Below are 22,832 nucleotides of genomic sequence, written 5' to 3' on the forward strand. Positions count from 1 at the left end.
CAGGCTAGATTTCCATTCCCTGTGATGTAAAGGAGCTGAAACTGTCTGCTCAGCTTGGAGCAGTTCTGCTGAATCCCATTCCATTTGGCTTTTCAAAGGGTTTCAAACCGTTCAGACATCAGGTGAAGAAAGGTAATCGCTCTGTGAGTCTGCACAGACTCCAACATTCCCGCTAAAACACAAAATCCCAAATATTTTTGTCTAGTTTTAACATCGTATCACGATTGACAAAAGACAAATTTACCTCTTTTAGTAACTTTTAGTACGTTTTTAAGGATTCAAGACAACCTGAACCTCTTGTTGAGTCGTGATCTCGAAAACCTTTCCTTTAAGCAAAAATTTCTACAGACGAATGTTTGGAAGATCTTCTGTTCGATTTCCGATTTATTAATGTTTTGCAGGATCTCTGCAGCCGTTTCTTCCTCCACCAAAGACAAGGAGGAGCACTCTTTTTGCATTTTCAACATTCGTATTCTAATATAACTGACTATTTTCATTCATCTTTGTTGTTTTCTGTTCAAACAGGATGTTTCATCTGGAGCAGGGGACCATGTAACACTGTTTCCCTTCCCCTTTAGTGTTTCTAAAGGGACAAATGGACTTCTGGGTTCGTGAATGAAAAGGGAAGATAAAGTAGCGGTCCTCTTCACCCAAACGTGTCTCTGAGATCCCTATTTTACAGATGAAACTCCGCTTTACCGACACCGAACCCTGGAAAGACGGCTTCACTGACAATAATCTGATTTTGAGTCGTCTTTGTTTTTGAAACCGGTCCTACCGACACATTTTTCATTTTCAAGCAAGGTTCCGATAAACTGACAACTTTGGTGTTTTCTCATAAATTGACAAGATTTAAAGTCGTAAATTTATGAGAAAAAATATAGTAAATATGACTGTTTTTTATTTTTATTATTATTCATTTTTTACATTATATTTTGTTAGTTTTTGTCTTTCCACTGCACATGGTGTTGGATTCAATGTCATTTTCCAAACTCCTCCACGGCGGCTATGCGGCGTGTAAAAATGTGACCGCTGCCTCCCCATTACAAACGCCGGCGTGCGGCCACCTGCCATATCTGCTGAACAAGGCTGCATTTAGGTGGCGGCGCTGTGGTATTTGGCGATATAAGTCTAAAATGCTGCATAACTGCGCAAAACTGCTCTTCTCACCGACATTATCACGTGACATGTGTTGATTCATAAATCAGCCGCTCCTGTAAAGCGTTGCAGATCAGCTCAACGCCGCTTTTCTCCACCTCAAAATCCGCTGGAATTACAATAATGGCGTTGACGACTTCCGGTTGTCCAAAGAATATAAAGACTGGAGCGAAAGGGACAAAGGACAGACGAAAGCTTGTGTGTAACTGGACATGTCTTTTTTTTTTTTTTAACACTGATCAGCTTCCTGTGGTTCAAAGTTTGGTTAATTGATGCCAAAACAGTTGGGTCACATGACATCACAGGTGCAGCGATCCCACCGGTCCTCGCCAGAGTCCGCTGCGTTCTGAAGGCCCGTCTCGGTACCTTCATTGTGTGATGGTACTAGACGGTACCTTTGGTTGGACAGAGCGGGCTCTGCGTCAATCTGAAGGAAAGGGGTCCAAACCTTTTTTTTCCCGTTTCAAACATGAATGAGAAAGTCCTCAAACGAAGCCGAACAATCATTGGGTTTTTTTGCAGCTCGACTAACAGAGGTCCAGAATGGAGAAAGTCTGGACTCAGACCTTCTGGTTCTTTTAGTCTAGCAGCTAGGCTTGATGGACGAAAACAGTGAGATCCAAGGGTCCTTGAACGCATCAGTTCTGCTTGGATGCTCCACAGTTGTGAGAGAAAGCAATCATGGGAGGAAAACTTACTGCAGGAACTGCAGATACCCCTCTGGGATCCCCACATAAAATGGAAAAAAGGGAAGAGTCACGGAGAAGGAAAGGGGGAACAAGACGAAACGAGTGAGAGGAGAGCAGAAACCCAGGAGCTAATGTTTTCAGCAGAAACGGCCTCCTGAATGTTCCTGTAATTGGTGTGATCCGAGAAGCCGGATCTTTCCATTCGGCTCGATTCATCTTTTTTTTTTCCAACTAAAACCTCCGTCTCTCCTCCTGTCCTCCTCCTCCTCCTCCTCCTACAAGAAGGATGTTAGTTTCCCTTTTTCACATCGTCTGTCTCATTCATTTAGCAAAACCAAGTCAAAGAAGAACCACAGAACGTCCGCATCAACACCGGCCTCGGCGGAGAACTCGGATTATTCCAATGAAAATATTAACTCGGGAGAGCTCTAAAAAACCGACCGGATCGATGTCAGCGAAGACACACAGGTGGCGATTTCATGATCCCTGCTCGCCACGTCAGCCCTGCTTTTGCACTTACTGTGCTCCACGCTCAGCCAGAGGCCGGCGGGAGGCGGCCGGCCGCAGTAAACAACCTCATCCGCGAGCTCGCTGCAACACTGAGCGGGATTCGGACCGACGACAGAAAACAAATTTCCATTTCCTCAGGTTGCAGTGTTCATGAGAACGGCTAGAAGTCTGGAGCCAGATTCACCGGACTGGCACCACTGACACTTGTGCTATCTTGTCGGGTTCAGATGACCCCACTACCAACTTTGGTAGTGGGGTCATTTAGACCCACTAGACAGTGCTCTGAACCTTTTTTCTTCAATGATTTGTGATCTTTGTAAGGATCAATGTAAGGGTGGGGTCATTTTGACCCCACAAGATAACACAAGGGTGAAAGAGCCATTGGAGTTGACCCCAACAACCCAGTAGGAACCACAAAGTCAGACTTCACCCTTTAAAGAAATAAGACACTGACTTGCATCCAAAATGAATAAACTATTGTTTATTGGCATAAATAACATGCGACATGGAACTGTTTATAAGTTTTGGTTCACATGACTGCCTTTCAAAATAAAAGTAGGTAGTGTGATGTCATGACAAAAGATCAACAACACTCAACAATTTTTTTTATTGCATCTCAGCTACAACTTCATAATCAGACCTGCTGACCTCAAAAAGATTTCCTGTGGCACACGGCGCCAGAAAATCTGTCAAAATCTTTGACGCTGCTGAACTACAAAGCCACACTGCTGGATGGATTGTCGGGGCATTGTGGGTACTGTAGTCAGGAGCCTAATGTGGGGATCCATTCTGTGCTGCAACTGTTAAGGAATGAGTCGGATAAAGTTTTCTGACAGTTTTGTTTCACTTGATGTTGCAGAAAAACAGTTTTTTTTCTTTAACCAGAGAGCCACAAAAGGAGGGGCCAAAGACACCCCTGTGGCCCCAGAGCCTCAGCTTGCAGGACCCCGGTTTAGATGCTGGAAATCTCTAAATTTTTTCAAGCTTCTTTGAAAAATCAGCAAACATCTCCTCCCCACAGGAGGTACAGGGCCTGCCAGCTGAATTATGGGTAATACAGGTGAAGGACAGTACAGAAGAACGTCTCAAAGCTCTACGACAGAACAATCTGTATTTAAAAAATGTAAAACTCAGTTGTCCGAAAAGGGAAGTGGTCCCGTGGATGACCTGCTGACCTCTAGGTTTGATGTTAAACTATTAGGCCTTTTTATGAGATAAAAGTCAACCAGATCACCTTTGACTCACAACCCTTTTATTTTGAAAGAATGCCGAACGCAGCCTCCTGCTTGAAATGAGCCTCCACATTCCAAACATTTGACTGGATTTTTTTCATTCGGGGGGGGGGGGGGGGGGGGGGGGGTCCTTTTAAATTGGTTCTGGTCTTAATGCTCCTGGCGCGAGCCTCAGACTTTTATAGTCGTCTCCAGTTTGTTTTTTAAGCCTTTTGCAAAGGAGAAACTTTACAGAAAAGGATTTTAGACATTTGGCAGAATCATAAAATGCTGCTTCTGAATGTGCCGCCAACAATAGCAGCACCGAGACCGGAACTCCGCATGGGGGGGGTTTCATTAAAAACAAGGCGTTCTAGCTCTAAAAGAATGCTTTTAATGCACAGACATCATAGAATAAAGGAGCACGAAGGGGACACAGAAGGATTTTGGAGGATCTTCACGCTTTAGCATCACCTAAATGCTGAAAGATGATGCAACGTTTTTGTAACCGCCAGCGTTCATCGGAAAGCTTTCGTGTGGGTTGTCTGAAATCCCAAAAGGTCATATTTTTTTGCGGTCGCGTGTCTACAAATCTAAGTGGATTCTGAAACGGATCATCCAATTCCCTACAAGCCCCACCTGACCTCTGACCTCCACAGCTCTCATTCCGTCCCTAATCAAAAAGCACAACCCCGTTTTTAATCCCGCTCCGTAATCACAGCTCCCCCGCTTGAGCGGGGCCGCAGAGCGCCATGCAAACCCCCCCCCTCCACGTTACAGCAATTGCATATCTGTGGTGATTAAACCATTAAGGAGATTTGGGGATGTTTGCCTCTAAAGCAAGAGTTAGTGGAAGGATGAGGGTGGGCGGAGGAGGTCAGCGATGCTGGGTGGGGGCGGGGATTAACTTATTTGGGCTGTCCACAGGCTCAAAACACTAAGCGCTCAATCACTCAATCACCGGGATCCACGCGCTGGCTGGGACTTAGCCCCGCAGATCCCCGTGACATTGACGGCGGCTAAATCTCTGCGCTGACCCACAGCCCCCGATCTGTCCCCGTCTGTATCCACCGGTCCTCCGACGCCAGCGGCGGCTCGCCATGGAGGATGATACCACAGGGAAGGTGGAGGCAGGATTAGAGGTCAGGTTCTCTGCGGTTCCACAAACGAAACGGATCTCGCCGTCTGCAGGACCGACGGGTTTTAGGGACCTCAGGAGAAGCATTCTCACTCTGACGCCTCTGTTCTTGCTGATCCTTATTTATCCTGATATTTTCACTGCAGTTCAAGTTATTCAAGTTAGAAACCGACCAATCGGAAGCCTTAGTAGAAGTAGGCGGTCTCACACTTTCAAGTAGTAAAAGTGTGGCCTTCCAAAAGGCCCTCCTCCTGATTGATGAGTGTGGTTGCCATAGAAACAGTGACTCAGACCAACTCGGACCCATCCCTGCTCACTAACGACGTCTGCCTCCAACGTGGCGGCGTACGCATCGCAAAGAAAAATGGCGACTGAAGGGACTTTGGTCGGAGCTGGAGGTGAATGGCTTCCAATGGGAGACGTCACGCTCACTCAGTCCAGCTCTCTTATACAGTCAACTGTCAGACAGTCAACAACCCCCTCCACCCCCCCAGAATGACATTGTCCTCCTGTGACCCGGTATCTTCTAAGTTTCCAGACCCTGAAGATAAACGTAGCCTGGTTCTGTGAGACGAGAAGTTCAGGAAATGAACGGCATCCCTGCAAAGAGGCGAGCGTTTCCCCGATCTGCACCACAAACCCGTTACGCATTTGAAATAACAGACAAATCTTTTAAAATCTCACCCAGTTTTCAGTCTGATAACAAGTCTTTGTTTGACTCTATAGTGTAGTTTGACAGGTAAGAGCTGGGGCTGAGGACGGGAGAGGTGGCTGATGGGAAACGCATCGGCCTGATGGGCAATAAGCTCCAGTGTCCCAGACTATGACCATTTTAATAAAATGTCAGATCCGTATCTTGTCCCGTCTGAGAAAACCAAAGACGCCAGAGAGCAGGTGGACCTGAACACAAAGTAAAATCTGGAATTATCCATTTGTTATCTTTGACTTTTGGGTTATACGACTAGAGGGAACCAGAGAAACAAAAACAGCTGCTTTTTTTAATTGAGAAATGAAAATAGAATTTGAGTTTTCTTCATGTATGTTCTCCATCATCAGGGAAATGCCTCAAGAACAACAGATCTACGGGAAAGAAAAGAGCTAAGAAAACGGATATGAAAGCAGCAACTGAATAAACTTAAGTCAATTTGACAGCCAAGACCCCGCCTCCTGGATTTGAAACACTGCAGTTCCCCAAATGACCACTAGAGGCTGGTTGCAAAGGACTTTCAGGACAAAAAACCAATCAATCCAATACTAAATAACAGAAACATATAAATATGTTTCCTTTAAAGCAACTGATGAAACCCAACTAATAATAAACAGAATAGAGACATTATCGGATCAGTAAAATTGCTGAAATTGTCTGATCAAATGTCCTAGCTTGGAGGGTTTCTTGATTTTCCCGGCATGAGGACGCCTCTGCAGGGAGGTCAGAGGTCAGACACCAGCACAAACTAATGTAGCTGTCTTCCAAGCAGAGGCTGGAGGCTTGTTAACTTGTTGTACCATGAAATGTTTTATGTCCAAACCATGAGCAGGGAGCGTCTCTCTGAAAGCAGACTGTTGATCCGGGGCTCCAGCCAAGAATTCTGCAGGATTTCGCCAACGAGTCTTCCTTTATTTATTGTTGGACATTTTTTAATGACAAACGGCTTCCCTGTTGCACTTCTGCACATGTTTACACTGAAACCGGGTCGTTGATTGAACGTTTTGTGTGAGTCGACGGCAGATTCTGTACAATCGGAGCCACAATCTGGTCTTTGAGACGAGAAGCAGAGAGAGGAGAGGAGAGGAGGAGAAGCCCTGGAGGTGAGAAAAGATCCCGCCGGTGGATCTGGGGGAGCGTTGGGGACGCAGAGCGGAGCTGCCGGTGTCTGTTTTCCCTCCGGCTGGCGATGGGCGGCTGCAGCCAGCATAAACACATGCCTTCATGGCTCACACATTTCCTGCTTCCCTCCACATCGCCGCGCTGGGCCACACAGGCTCAGGACGCCGCCGAGAGCGCCGCGCGGCACATTTGCATATGTGCATATGTGGCATGACTCTGTTTTCAGAAGCCCCCCCTCCCCCCTCCAAGTACGAGGCTTGTCTGAGGCTAATTACACATATACAGCAGGACAAAAACAGAAACATGGACTCCAGGACGCGTTTGGAGGAGCAGAGAGGCGCTCTGATTCTCGCTTTGCTCGCTGTACCTCCTACGTGTGAACGCCTCCAAGAACGGCGGCGTTTTCTCACTTCGGGGCACATATGTGAGCTGCGGCAGAACATTTGTTGCATCGTTTTCTTAAAGCAGAAGAAGCTCTGGAATGTGTCGATTGCACGCAGCGCTTTGTCTCCGTACCGCCGTCTCCTTTCAGGAAAAGTCCGGCGTGGAAAAAGAGCCGAGGCCGATGAAAGGGTGAAGGTGGGATTTCCAGTAAGGACCTCAGCGTTTTCCAGAGTCTGTTTGGTCAAACGGTGACGGCGTTCATCGTAAAAAAACTGTTTTCAGAACAGGACCAATCCCTTTGAGCGCCGCGGGGTTGCTGGAGCCTATCCTAACCAATGTCAGTCTGTCAAAAGGCCTCACACACACACACACACACACACCAAGGGACAATGCAGAACCGTCAATCAACATGTAGGAGGAAGACGGAGTTCCAACCCACGCATGCACACGCGAACTCCACGCAGGAAGCACCCATCCGGGATTCGAACCTTCTACGGTGAGCCGCTAACCCCTGGACCAGCATGCAGCCTTCATTTCTAAATGTCTGTAAAGATAAAATACGGTTTTTCTTCCATTCCAGGAAACTTCTAAGGTGACCTTTCCCATGTGGGGTCAAGTGTGACCCGGTGACACCCGGGTCCCTTCCAGATCGCTGCTGTTCGGATCAGCGCCGGATGGAACCGAGCTGTACGGCCCGTGACGCCGGATGTCTGGAAGCTGGTGGGAGTGGACAGTGACAGTCAGAAAGAATCACTTTAAAGGAAGTCTAAGTGGTTTAATACTCGTGGGGGCGGAGCCTAAACACACACAGGTGGCACAAATGTTAAAATCCCATCTTTTCACTTCCTTCAAAGCGTGGAACTACTGGGCATGAAGCGAGTAAGTCACAGTAAAGATGATGATGAGCTGCATCATCTCCACACTGGAGCCAAACCATTTCCTCTCTGCAGGGGGGTGAAAGGATTTGGTTTGGTCCGAATCGGAGAGTTCTGCTCACAAATATCTGTTTATGAACCGTAACAAAATACAAAAACTTCTCTCTGAAATGTGCCTATTTTTAGGAAACGTTTCAAACATTTGATCCAATGGTGACCAGAGGTTTTTGACCTGTGACCTTTATGACATTAAAAACAGGGCAGTGTGTTCTGGAAGATTCACCTAAAATGTGCCGTTATCCCTCTTCTCACCATTTGATGCAAAAACTCTAAATCTCTGAAGTTTTGTATTTTAGCCATCGATGTGGCATTTAATGAAAACTTCAAAAAGACGACAAGAATGAAGCCAAGCAACAAAAAATAACTCGAGATGCATCCTTTTTTGGGACAACCTTTTCACACCGTGTGTCACTAAGTTACCGTTGCATCCGGGTTTTAAGGGGTTAATGTTTTTATTTCTAGAAACTACAACTGACAGTGCAGACTGACTTTTGAAATCGGCAAAAACTGTATTTTCCTACAGAAGCGTTCAGAATCAGAGCGCTACCTTCTCTTCTTCCTGTAGTGACCTTCAAAATAAAGCTCTGCAGGTGAAATGACATCGACGCACCGACAGAAACTTTGTTAAATAAAGTTCACGGTTAAAAAAGAAGGAAAAAAACTATTATTTAAATGTTGATTTAACTAAAGAGCAGAAAAATCTGAAGCATGAGATGAGAGGAAGGTGGAGGAGGAAGAGGAGCAGACACTGAAAAAAACATCAAGCTGAGCAGACTGAGGACCAAAAACGCTACTTCCTGTTTGAAACACCAGGGGGGAGGAGCCACTCAGTCCAGCTCTCATGTACAGTCAACGGTCAAAACACGACCTGTCCTGACTGCTACACTGCATCAAGAAGATCCAGAACCTTAAAGCCGGTGAGGAACACGACGGAAAAAACCCAAAGAACAGCAGAACCCGACGCTAGAACGGCCGCTTTCTGCAGCTCCAAAGCAACGTCCGAGAGGCGTCTGAACGCAGCCCAACGCTTCCAGCCTCGGCTGTTTATTTTTAGCTGGAGCGTCTGCATTACAGTTACCCGGTCGTCTGTCTTACAACTTTATTTAAACTGCCAACAGACACGACAGAACAGACGAGGGGTTAGAGTCGCAACCACAAACCGTCGAATCTGAAGTAAAAAATAAGAAATGGAAACAAACTGCTGGAGATGTCAGACGTGAAATTTGAGTCAGAAACTGCAGCCCAACATGCGACAGAAGACGACTGTTCAGAGGCGTCCTCTGCAGGTCACGTGGAGCATGCATGAAGAACACCCCCCCTCAGGTCAGCACGCTCGCCTATCAGCTTACATCAACATGAATGTGCGTCATGTGACACTTGCTGTTCGCGCGGGTCTTTGCACATGCATGCATGAAAACCTGCACATGTTCCTGTGTTTCCAACGCATGCGTGCTCATGCGTGTAGGCGCTCCTGCTAGGCCCGCACGCTTAATCGCAAATGTATCGTTGATCGACATCGAGCTGTGCAATAAGCATATCGCAAAAGACGGCAGAAATTGCGATAAATGGTTACCTTAAAAGTGCAAAAACAATCGTCTGGCAGCTTGAAGTATTTAACGAATCACATAAATCCCTTTCGGCATCTGACCAATCGGATGGAGCCCTTCCATGTTAGATGTTCTCCTCCTCTGTAGACGAGTCATTTGGAGTGTAATTAAGTCATGTTGACTTTTATTTCAATTAAACTGTTGTAGTAACGTGGTAATGATGTTTTCAGTTGTCTTGCTATTGGTTCATGTATCACAAGTTACGTCACGATATTGATCACTAATATCGCGAGTTTTTCCTCATATTATATTTTTCTGCTGCAAACTCAATTGCAGAAAAAAAAACCTCATTTTTAAATCTATTTTCACACGTTCCCAGTGAAATGATGCCCTTTTTAGCTAAAATCTAGAAACCTGTGTCGTTTTCTAGAACATAGTTTCTGCAGAGCAGCAGGAGGTCATTCCAAAGTCACCTCTTAGCTGCGGGCGGGGCTAAAGTAAGCCTGCGCTTACTTCCCATCAGGCCTTTGTTGACCAATCTCCTGCTATCTTACAGCCCCTCATAACCCCAAGCTAAGTGGTTCGACAGTTTAGATGGAAAACAAAAGCGTTCATGGATCCGTCTGTCTGCATCAGAATGGAGCGGAGCAGGAAGCTACCATCTTTTTCCAACGGCATGTTTTTGTCTGATTCACAATGATAAAGAAATCCTCAGAAATGCAATTTTTATGAAATATTCTCTTTATATTTGTCCTCCATCATCAGTAAAATGCCACATTTTCATTGGAATCTAAAAGAACCCAAATGCAGAAATGACAGCGTTTCTGCGAGGGTGTGCAGTGTCCGTCTCTGCAGCCGTTCGATTCCCTGCTGCCTCCTGAGCGGCATTAGTCCCACTATCAGGCGGGGGGGGGGCAAGTCTGCAGGCTGACGGAGCAGGTCTGCTTCCTCTTCTCCCCCTCCTCCTCCTCCTCCTCCCTCCCTGAAGAACCGCAAACAATACACCCTCTGTTACATTTAACCTCCTCACGTGTTCCTCTTCCTCCGCCGCCCCCCCACCCCTCGCCCTGTCTCCCCTTCACTTGTTGCTCTTGCAGCTCTCGTTGCTGTTTGTGTTCTGGGCATGCTCCGTTGCTCGTACCCTTTGGGGTATTTGGGATTGGAACCGTGCAGCAGAACAAAAGGGGGCGCACTTAGACTCTGTCAGGCTGACGGCGAGGACGGTGGCGAGGAATTTCTCCACAATGCTTAGACTTTGTGAGGTAGTTTCTTGTTCATGCCGGCTGCAACCCGGGCCCCCGCCGCCGCAGCAGCAGCAGCAGCAGCAGCAGCAGCAGCAGCAGCAGCAGATGTTGGCCTAATCTTCCCCTAATGAGATTGGTCCCTCGTTCCTGCGTCTTTATGGAAGCTGGCAGACGAGCAGACTGACACTCTGCAGCCCGTTTAGGGGAGAACCGCCGCTGAGAGCGCCCAACAGCACTGACGAGAGGCGGCGAGGACCGAGGGTTTGGGAGGAAGCGTGTCAAGCATGCCCAAGTCCCTTGCAGGAAGTGGAAGTGAAGGCTTTTATCTGATGGCCAATTCGATTAGAGCGCAGCTCAGCAAACTACACTCATCTCTCTAGGTTGAGATCATTGCCGGTTTCTCCGACCCGCTGAACGAATCCACTTCATTCGATTACACACGCAGCGCCAAACTTCCGCGCTTTTCTTTCCAGGAACACTTTTCCTCTTTTCCAGCACAGATTCTGCATCGGCGTCCTCCTCTGCTAAAAGCAAACCGTGCTTTTCTTCATGCATGTGGACGGTTCTGCAACCCGAGGCCCCGGGGCCACACGTGCCTCTTTCACCCCTCCGTTTTGGCTCTCTGGTTTTAGAATATCAAAATGTTTTTACATTTTTAAAAATAAACTTTTTTTTTGCCTTGCAATACGGCAAAACAAAACAGTCAAACTTTATTCAACTTATTCACAAACAGTTGAAGGACATGACGTATCACTCTGTGAGGCTTTGGACTACAGTACCCATAATGCTCCAAGAGACCATCAGGCAGTGCAGCTTCGTAACCAGAATTCATTCGGCAGATTATAGGGCAGATTTTCCATTTTTGAACAAAATCACTGATTTAAGATGCACCATGAAAGGGCAGAAAAGCCAGTAAAGGTCATTTAATTCTGGTTAAATTTTATTTTGTTACGTTTACAAATTTCTGGCTGAAATGCACCAACACCAGTAAAATAACTGTGAATAGTTTTTCTTTTTTCTTTTTCTAATCACAGCTGACATCAAACTACCTACTACTTCATTTGCTGCATGGAGATGATCCTTTGGTGGAAGTGCCTTTTATTTTGAAAAGACGTCAAAAGTTAGAACCACAAGTTATAAACTATTTCATATTTGGATTTTTTTTCTCTTTGTTTATTTATGCAAAAAAGAAAATCGTAATATAATTAATTAAAATCCCACCCTGCTCATCTTTGGATGTATTTTCAAATCGTTCCCAGTGGTCTTTTCATAACAATGTTGCCGTTTTTAGGCAAAAATCTAAAAACTTGTGTGGTTTTCTAGGACATAGTTTCTGCAGAGCGGCAGGAGTTGAAACGCTCTCCCGCTAGCTTACACAGTTGTGGGAGGGCCTTTTGGTGCGGAGCAACCCCACCCATCTTCCCCTTCCTGTGGCTGAGAGCTCTCTGTTCACATTCTCTCCTGCTAGCTTACAGCCCCTCACAACCCCAACCCACTATTTGGGTTGGTAACAAAAATGGCGAGCGACCTTCAACACATTCTCACCCCAACTTCAAGTGTACACAGATACGGACATCGGCCTTAATATTAATATTAATAATAATAAAAGAAGCTTAAAATGAAAAGTGTTTTTCTTTTTCCTCCTGTGGCCTGAAAGCAGCGCTTATGTGGCGTTTGATCAGCCAAACTGCCAGATCACTATCTGCTCAGACGACCTTTCCCTGCGCTCGCCGTGGCGGCAGCCTGTTCCCTCTTTGACAGATTTTCAGGAAACACCAGCAAACAAGCCGTTATTTCGGTCACTGCAGAGCCCGCCTCCCCCTTCCCGCAGCAGGCTGGTTGGGGGGGGGTGAAATCACCCCCACAGCTGTGATTTAAATCAGCACTACATTATACGTCCCATTATTTGTTTAAAAAATGACACAGGGAACCAAACCATAAAGGGCCTTTGACTTGACAGAATAATTGCTTTTACTACATCAGCCCCCCCCCCCACACACACACACACACACACCCCATGTCCTTCTTCTGCCCCTCCAGGTCTGTACAAAGATGTTAAAATAATATCATCAGAAAAGTTAAAAAAAAAAAAAAAGGAGAAGGCAAAGCTGTCAAAGGCTGAGTTTTAACGCGTACCATCTGGTGGAATGATGGAGGTAAACAGACACAAGCAGGAGGAGGGAGGAAGAGGAGGAGGAGGAGGAGGGAGGGGAAAAAATGAAGGCAGCTGAGGGAGGAGGAGAGGAACAGAGATCTTAAGTGGAGAAAAAATAAACCTGATGCTACGCAGGAGGAGTAATGAGAGATGGAGTTGACAATTTGGACAATGAGGAGGAGGAGGAGGAGAAATGAATGATGATGAGGAGGGGTGGGAACAAACCAAGGTGCTGCAGTGGAGATCCAACAGAAGGAGAGGAGGAGGAGGAGTGGGAGCTTCAAAGACATCTTTTACAGCAGAACAATCAGAGAACGTCTGGAGTCCTGATCTGATTCTGGACTTCAGCTTCGCTTCTGTGTTATCCCCACACATTCGCCTGCTATCTATGGAAGCATTTCTGTAGCATAATTAAAAATAAAAGTCAAAACCAGAAAGGATTTTTCATTTTCAAAATGAAGCTGCATTTGTTGACTCAAACTTAAAATTAAAAATAAATCCACTTTTTCTTCTTCTTTTTCTTCAACACCACTCATTCTGTCACTTAATTAAAATGATAAAGAAAATGGTTTTTGACATTTCATTTTCAAAAAGTTCTCTAGTAAATGGGTAGCAAAATTCCTTTAGAAATGTCTAATTGGACAATTAAAATGGATTAACAGAAATGCTTTTTCATTTTCACAATGTAACTGCATCAATTGACTCAAAACTTAAATTAAAAAACAATCCTCCAAAATGTTTTCATTTTCTACTTTAACACTGCTTAATCTGTGACATAATTAAAGTGAAAATGCAAAGAGGGAATGGCAATAGAAAAACCCCATTAGAAATTATAGCGCGTCAGAAGTCTGATACCAGGTTAGCCCCGTCAGAAGTGTTAGCGGTGTTAGCGTATTTACAATACTTCTACCTCACAACTTTTTTTGCAAAATGTAAAAAAAAAAAACAACAGTCCCACACTGCTACACGTTAGCCGCGTCAGACCCTGTAGCCGCACTAGATGCACTGGCGTATTTTCAATATGTCTGCCTTTCCACTTTGTTTGCAACACGTAAAAACAAAGACAGACATCGCTACGTGTCAGAAGTGTTAGCCGCATTGGAAGCATTAGCGGTGTTAGCGTATTTGCAATACTTGTAGCTCACAACTTTGTGTATGTAAAAAATGTAAAAAAAAAAGAACAGTCTGACACCGCTAAACGTTAGCCACGTTAACCGTGTCAGAAGGGTTAGTTTTCAATATTTCTAACTCAAAGCTTTGTTCGCAACACGTAAAAAACCCAGTCCAACCCTACTACACGTTAGCTGCGTTAGCCGCATTAGAAGCATAAGCGGCGTTAGCGTATTTACAATACTTCTACCTCACAACTTATTTTTGCAAAATGTAAAAAGAGAAGTCAGTCCGACACGCTACACTTTAGCCACATTACACTTGTCAGAAGTGTTGGCCGCATTAGAAGCATTAGCGTATTTTCAGTACCTCCAACTCCAAACCTTGTTTGCAACAAAACACAGTCCGACAGCGCTACACGTTAGAAGCGTTAGCCGTGTTAGAAGCATTAGCGTGCATATTTACAATCCTTTTTACTTCCAACCTTGTTTGCAACATGTAAAAACCAGAAGGATATCACAAAAACAAACATAACTGTGACTTTATTAACTCCCAACCTTGTTAGTAACACAAAAAACACAGTTTTGCGCTAGCGTATTCACAATAACACCCAACATTGTTTGGAACAAGTAAAAATACAGACTGACGTGTTGACAGAGAGCTGTGTACTTCTTAAAATCGCTTCAACATCAGTAAACACAACCAGAATGAATCCATACATAAAGCGCAGCAGAATATACGGCGCACTGACGTTTTTTTGGGGGACAAAGGGCTTTTATGAGACAAAATAGAGTGCAGAAAATATGGTAATTTTTCATTATTTTAATATAGCAAGTAGTCATTTAATGAAATGCATGACAACACGAGTTACTTTCACCATAAAGTTGTGAAAATTAGCTAAACTAAAGTGTTTTTGAGATTACACGGAAGCAGCCATTTTGAATTGAACAGGAAAAGGCCTTCTACTGCCCCTAGTCGAATGATGATGAACTACAGGACAGAAAACATGGACCAACTTCTATACAACTGGTTTGCAAGGACAGTTTGTATCACGCTAAGGAGACAGAGAGTCTCAAATGAAGCTTTTCAAATGAGATATGAATGGTCATCTACTTTCACTTTCGGCTTCTCCCATCAGGGGTCGCCACAGCGAAACAACCCTCCCTCGAGATATGAATGGTTATATTTGGTTAAATCCCAAAGAGAGTAAAAATTCAAATATAATTTGCAGGAGCCTGAACTGATTGACAAAAGATGTGATCAGGGAACAAACAATATCTGAATCCAGGTTACAGAACTTCTCCTCCAATATAGATTCTAGTTTTTCTCTGGTCTTAATAACACTCACCTGCAGGATTAGTGAATTCAATATGTTAAAAATGATCCAGAATTCATGTAAAATGACTTCTATACATCTAATATTTTGTGTATAAAATACCTAACTTGTTAGTTTCTGTGTTTTAAAGTATGAAACATTTCAGTGTCTCAAAGTTTAGTAGTTGAGTAGGTTTCCTCTCACCTTCACTTTTTAAGCTAAAATGCTCATAACACGACCCATAAATAATTTGAAACGTCTAAAAAAAATTGACTCTGTGTGAAATACAAAGGTCATTTGGTCAAAGCGAGATGCAAACGTGACATCAGTGTTTCCGTCAGGGTAAGGACCCCCCCGAGTGCAGTTTTGAAAAACCTCACATGAAAGCATAATAGGTGCATTTCTCAGCGTATCAAACAGGAGAAATTCATGAGCATGCTCAGAAGAAAGACAGCAACAAAAATACACAAACAGAGGAGGTTTTCAGAACATAAACGTCTTACCTGTTGAGGAAACCGCAGCAGATCAGCAGCAGAAACATGAAAGACAGAAATGAGGTTGTGGGTTAGAAACCAGCTGAAATGTTTGTGTCAGATCAAATTTATTTTACTTTATTAAGAAAATCTCAATGTTCAAAAAAAAAAAGCTAAACTAGCAGATTTAATGTTAATTGATTTATGATGACTTGGTGCTTTTCTCTTGGCCCCACTGACCCAGAAGAAGGGTTAGTACTAGGTTAATGCGTGCTAACAACAAGATAGCCTTGGATGAACTTAAAAACTCAGTGCCGCAATGTGCATCTTGGCTGAACGTAAACATGTGGGAATAACTTCAGCCTGGATTTTGTCTGGACACGATTGGAAACATGAATTCACGTGATTGTTTACACGGTTTCTCAGGACTGTGGAGCGGCATTTCTGAATTCAAAACCCACCGTCCCAAAGCCGTCCCACAGTTCTCCTGATGTCCGGCAGAGCAGCCGGCCTGACTGCGGTCCGAAGCCTCCTCCGGAGTCAACGCCGTAACAAAGCTCCCTCCCCTGCCCGCAAACATGAAGCTATGAGTCTGGCTGCTCTGCTCAGACAGATGCCCCGCTCGCCAGGCCTGTTTGCACTCCACAGCTTTCTCTGGAGCGTCACAACGTCTACGCATGACGTAAAACCAAAGCAGTAGTGACCCACATCGGAATAAACTGTTTATGCACCACGATTGGATCAGCCCACCTATCTCCATCAGAAAACGTTTTTGATCCAAAATGAGTCTGATCGGGACAGAGGATTCCAAACGGCGTGTTTACATGACGCATTTTTATTCTGATCAGGCGTTTATTCTGATTACCTTTGTCCGGGTAACCACAGCTATTGTTTTTATGATTTAGTAAGAGCAGCAAAATGTTCTGTAAAACATCTTGAGAGTTCCTGCAAACTGCATGTCAGGAAAGTTTGCTGATCCTCTGGGATTGGTGACACAGAACCTGAAGTTTGGGACTAAAGGTGACCTCGTCCAGGTTTTTGGGAAGAAGTTCAGAGGAACCTTTGTTCACCTGAACAAACACACTAAGGAGGTCAAAAAAAGGGAGGGTTGTTATTTCCACTCAGGTATCCGGACGTCTCTGCATCTCGGCGGCACGCGCCTCTGACTCCGCCTCCCCCCGCTGGCTGTATAACTCTCCTGCACGGGGGCATGGCCTCCGTCAGGTGACACGGCAGCTGATGAGGCCTGACAGAGGGTCAGCGACCCCCACTTCCTACTCTAATTGGTCCGGGGTGATAAAGCAGCCCCCTGGGACTGAAAGGGAGACGTGGGGGCCTAGCGAAGCAGAGGGAGGAGCAAGGAGGAGGGGGGGGGGGGGGGTACTGGGGGCTCTTCACATTCTGTAATGCGCTAATTAATTTGAAGAGTTCGGCCTCCCCTTTCTGGTCCTTACTGGAAACAGATGTTAGTGTCTGCAGGGGGGGGGGGGGTGGAGGAAAATGGCGCCTATTATAAAGCAGATCTGAGTGGAGGGGAGGGGAAGGAAGCATGACCGATTATCAGAGAGAACGAGTGTTCCACAGGATCGCAGTCACTCCAACGGCCCTGATAGGTGAAGCGGATGGCAGTGCAATTTCACAGCTCGCTGAGCGAGTGACGGATTCCTCTCTGTTTGCAGGGGGGGGACAAAAGCCTCCCTCAGAGACGCTGTGCATGAGTCTGTGCATGAGTCTGTGCATGAGGCTGTGCATGAGACTGTGCATGTAGCTGTGCATGAGTCTGTGCATGAGTCTGTGCATGAGTCTGTCTATGAGTCTGTGCATGAGTCTGTGCATGAGTCTGTGCATGAGTCTGTGCATGAGTCTGTGCATGAATCTGTGCATGAGTCTGTGCATGAGTCTGTGCATGAGTCTGTGCATGAATCTGTGCATGAGTCTGTCTATGAGTCTGTGCATGAGTCTGTGCATGAGTCTGTGCATGAGTCTGTGCATGAGTCTGTGCATGAGTCTGTGCATGAATCTGTGCATGAGTCTGTGCATGAGTCTGTGCATGAGTCTGTGCATGAGTCTGTGCATGAGTCTGTGCATGAGTCTGTCTATGAGTCTGTGCATGAATCTGTGCATGAATCTGTGCATGAGTCTGTGCATGAGTCTGTGCATGAGTCTGTCTATGAGTCTGTGCATGAGTCTGTGCATGAGTCTGTGCATGAGTCTGTGCATGAGTCTGTGCATGAGTCTGTGCATGAGTCTGTGCATGAGTCTGTCTATGAGTCTGTGCATGAGTCTGTGCATGAGTCTGTGCATGAGTCTGTGCATGAATCTGTGCATGAGTCTGTCTATGAGTCTGTGCATGAGTCTGTGCATGAGTCTGTGCATGAGTCTGTGCATGAGGCTGTGCATGAGTCTGTGCATGAGTCTGTGCATGAGTCTGTCCATGAGTCTGTGCATGAGTCTGTGCATGAGTCTGTTCATGAGTCTGTGCATGAGGCTGTGCATGAGTCTGTGCATGAGTCTGTGCATGAGTCTGTCCATGAGTCTGTGCATGAGTCTGTGCATGAGTCTGTTCATGAGTCTGTGCATGAGTCTGTGCATGAGGCTGTGCATGAGGCTGTGCATGAGTCTGTGCATGAGTCTGTGCATGAGTCTGTGCATGAGTCTGTCTATGAGTCTGTGCATGAGGCTGTGCATGAGTCTGTGCATGAGTCTGTGCATGAGTCTGTGCATGAGTCTGTCCATGAGTCTGTGCATGAGTCTGTGCACGAGTCTGTTCATGAGTCTGTGCATGAGGCTGTGCATGAGGCTGTGCATGAGTCTGTGCATGAGTCTGTGCATGAGTCTGTCCATGAGTCTGTGCATGAGTCTGTTCATGAGTCTGTGCATGAGTCTGTCCATGAGTCTGTGCATGAGTCTGTGCATGAGGCTGTGCATGAGTCTGTGCATGAGTCTGTGCATGAGTCTGTGCATGAGTCTGTGCATGAGTCTGTCCATGAGTCTGTGCATGAGTCTGTTCATGAGTCTGTGCATGAGTCTGTCCATGAGTCTGTGCATGAGTCTGTGCATGAGGCTGTGCTTGAGGCTGTGCATGAGTCTGTGCATGAGTCTGTGCATGAATCTGTGCATGAGTCTGTGCATGTCCACGTGCTCAGTGTCCATCTTTAGGATCCAGAGCTTCCTAAAGCTTGCTGGAGACCATTTTTTGATGCATGTCAGAAGATTTTTGGTTCTGTTTTCTGGACCTGGAAGTGAAAAGTTTCCTCGTGTCCGTGACGAGGTTGGAAGGATTTAGGGCCCATCTCTGGGAGGCCCAGTTGTTCTAACCTCTGACCCCACGGCACACTCCGGGGCCTCCCAGGAGCCACTTTAAACAAGGGAGCCCCTCCTGCCACGGAGGGGAAAAAAGAGCAAACACAGCCCAGAGGGTCAGCTGTCAACACCGACGCAGAGCTGCACGGACCCCCAAGACCAGATCACTAACCTACAGCCGCCTCTTTGAAGTCCACGTCTCTTTTCGAGGTCCACGCCGAGCACAGGGGCGCACGTTCGATTCCCCCCCAAAGGAAACCTGATGCAAACGCTCAGGCTTTCCTTCTACACGTCTTTAAATCTGCTGCTCACATCGTTTCCTTCATGTTTTTCCTGTCAGAGATGGATCTAAGAGGAATGTTTGCCTCTAAAACTGCTAGAAGAAGAAAAAACGCATTGGTGTAACTTAAGCCTGAACAAAGAAAAATGTCCAAAGTTACATATGTGATATGAAGAAAAGCAAAAGGATCCTTCAAAGAGTATTGGAGAACTTTATGAGAAATACCTCCACCCCCCTAAAAAAATAAAACGTGTCCCTTTAGTTAGATACTGCCGGCAGGTACAGAAAGTAGCCTATAAATCATTAGATATAGATTAGTGGAGCTTTGCTGGGTCTTTTACATGTTGTTTTGACTTTGTCTTTGCATATAAACAGTTTTTATTTTGTCTCTACATATATGATTTTGTTGTAAAACATACAAAATAGTTTGATCTTAATTTTTTGGGGGCTTTTTCACTAAAACTAAATAAATAAATAAATAAAAATCTACTACTGGATTTTCTACACTCTAGGGTACGCTGGATTATAAGAAATACCATCAGAAAATGGTCTATTTATGTTATATACAGTAGGTGAACCAAACTATGAGGAGCATTAAGCAAAGCATGGTAAATGGTAACTGGCGTATACTTATACAGTATAGCACTTTTCAACTTACAAAGCCCAAAGCACTTTACAGTCACAGACCCATTCACCCAGTCACACATTCACACACTGGTGGCGGCTCCGCTGCCGAACACTGGCGCCAACCTCCCACCACAGGCAAGATGGGGTTTAGTCTCTTGCCCAAGGACACATCAACTCATGGGCATGCAGGGCAGGAATCGAACATGCAGTCTTACGATCATGGGTCGACCGCCCTACCGCTGCACCATGGCCGCCCCGGCATGTTACAAATAACTTAATGTTGGTGACCAATCAGATGGACCCCTTCATGTTGTTAGATAGATACAGTAGATTTGCTTTATTGTCATTGTCCGTTGTACAATGAAATTGAACCAATCGGATGGACCCCTTTACGTTGTTAACCAATCGGATGGACTCTTTTTATGTTAGATGTTGGCCTCCAATGTAGACAAGGGTCATTTAGAGTATAATTTAAGTTATGTTGACTCTTATTTAAATTACACTGCTGTAGTGAAATGGAAACAATGTTTTTGGTTGTTTTGCTATTTGTTCATGTATCACAAGTTGTATCGTCATCGCAATTTTGATCACTAATATTGCAAATCACAAGTTTTCTTTTGTCTTATTTAACAGACCTTATAGATGCCATAAGTTCAGAAATAGACCATCCTTTGACGATGTGCCCTTGTGTGCGGAAAATAGGGAGAACTAGAACTTGGTTGTAACACGCTACATGGTAGCCATGTGAGCTTATTAACAATACCTGAGTCTCCACCTCGATTGCGCCAATAAAAACCCAGACTGATACCACTAAAACAAAAGTCCCTGTGACTAGGCTAACTCCCAACCTTGTTAGTAATGCGGGGAAATAATCATTCTGACACGCTGCACATGACCTGCGTCAGAAGCATTAGCTGCAGTGGAGGCATTAGCTGCGTTAGCGCAATTAAAATACCTGTAACTCGCAACCTTTTTTGCAACATGTTAAAAAAACAGACTGATACCGCTACAACAAGCTTTACAGTGACTATGCTAACTCCCAACATCGTTAGTAATACGTAAAAAAGAACAAAACTCAATAAAAACACAGCCCAGCACCGTTACATGTTAACACCGTGCCGTGTCCCTCTTAAAATCACTTTGACCTAAAAAAACACAACCAAAAGGAATCCGTATTTAAAGCACACTTTCATTGAAAAAAATAATTACAGATTTTAATTGCGCCTTTTAGTGCAGGAAATACGGTTCTCCAAATGTTGTTTTTTAGACAATTTTAACTTCATTGTGAAATTAATGAAAAAATATCTGTAAAAAAAAAAGGAATCTGGGGTTATACTAAAAAGATTTATGCCAATAAAAAGAGCTTAACCCACCTGACTGTAAAGGCTGTTTTTTTTGCAAAAGGCAGCAGGATATGGTTACAAATGAAGAGAAAGGGGGGAAATAAGCAACTTTTAAAAGGCTAACTTTATTTGAAACTCTACCTACTCACACTCTGAATGTTCATGAACCCTAATTGGTCCTCTTTGAATGCCGTCCTTTTCCTCTGACGCTGCTTTTATTTCTGCAGCGAGGCCACAGATTTCCATATACAGCACGCAAAACTCCCTCATCCGAAACCTCCAGCGGCTCCCCTCTGCCTTCCAGAGCGTCGAAAAATAAACCCACACATCAGCGCCGTTCTCCTCCCCGGTCGCCTGTGTGGTCCGATTACTCAGGCCCCCGCGGTTTCGTTCTGACCCGGGGAGAATTCCACCCAGCCAGGCTTGCATGGATGGATGGAAGGTCTGGGGGGGGGTATTGATGTGCCAGGATGAAGAAATGTGATGTCATTCGCAGGAGCTGTCAGCCCTGCTTCACGGCGGCCCGCTCCATCCACGCCCGACCTGGCCGAAAACCAGGATGGGGAATCGTTCAGCAACTTGCAGAGGAAAAACAAGAAAATTCTGGAATGCAAAGGAATGATGGAAACGTTTTCTCTTTGTCAAATTCTTCCATTAGTTTCCAGAAATCCCAAACAGAGGTGAATGTTCTTCTCTCAGAGTTAAACGGCAGTTTGGGACGACTCGGAGGTCGCCAAACCGTCGACTGCGATCAACACGTTGGTCTTTGTGCGGTTTGTCAACCTGCTGCCTGAGATCCCAGTTCTGCTGTCAGGAACTGCCAAAGGCGTTGAGGCGGCTGACCTCTGACCTCTGAGGCCTGACAGCGTAGGGCAGAGCTGCAGGACAGAGACACACGTGTGGCACATGTGATCAGCGCTGGCGGTGCGTTTGCGGCCAAACTTTACAGACTGCGTGGCTGTCAGCTTCCAGAATGTCTTTGATTCGCCCATCGGCGTGGAACCGTTTAAGCTCCAACTAACACTGAATGGGGAGGAGGAGTCAACCGCAGCGACCTCAGTGGCGTTTCCTCGTTGGACCTCCTGAGCTGCAAAGATGTCCGTAAACCAGAAGAAGCAGAGCCTCCAGCTGATGCAGTGACTGATGTGTCACACTAACCTGACCTGCAGTGACATCATCTTCTCTGATTCTACTTTTAGATGATTTGATTTGTTCTTAATAATTCAAAAGTAATGTTGTTTTTCTGCTGATGTCCAGTACAGTACGATGGTTTCATTGTGTTCATTTCAATATTAAAAGTGTTTTCAAACTTTTTCACGTTCACTCTGCCGTCATGACAGCCTGTTCTGTTGATTGGACCTCTTTGACCTCTTTTGATTCTTTGATTGATTCTTCGCAGCTAAATGTTTCTTTATTACATTAGAAAATCTGCCCTTGAATGTTTATATATATGAGATCTATAAAGAGTATATCCATCCATCCATCCACGCATCCATTCATCCATCCATCCATCCATGCATCCATTAATGCATCAATCCATCCATCCATCCATGCATCAATACATCTGTCCAACCATCCATAC

The 22,832-nt window shown here is 45.3% G+C and overlaps 2 protein-coding genes across 48 annotated transcripts in view; one reads left to right on the forward strand and one right to left on the reverse strand.

Moving 5' to 3' along the window:
- The window catches only part of nfixb (nuclear factor I/Xb), a 179,126-nt gene that overhangs the window by 72,858 nt on the left and 83,436 nt on the right, over positions 1-22,832 (reverse strand). The window lies entirely within an intron of this gene.
- LOC144994210 (uncharacterized) lies at positions 899-22,757 on the forward strand. The gene is made up of 2 exons (XM_078951188.1): positions 899-7,414; positions 7,499-22,757. The coding sequence occupies exon 2, from the start codon at positions 17,472-17,474 to the stop codon at positions 18,981-18,983; it is 1,512 nt and encodes a 503-aa protein (XP_078807314.1). The 5' UTR covers positions 899-7,414; positions 7,499-17,471; the 3' UTR covers positions 18,984-22,757.

Source organism: Oryzias latipes, chromosome 8 (assembly GCF_053564925.1).
Source record: "Oryzias latipes strain Hd-rR chromosome 8, Olatipes_Hd-rR_3.1".
NCBI classification, from domain to species: domain Eukaryota; kingdom Metazoa; phylum Chordata; class Actinopteri; order Beloniformes; family Adrianichthyidae; genus Oryzias; species Oryzias latipes.

Coding starts and splice junctions, on each gene's coding strand:
- LOC144994210 (XM_078951188.1), top strand. CDS start 17,472: ATGAGTCTGTGCATGAGTCTGTGCATGAGTCTGTCTATGAGTCTGTGC.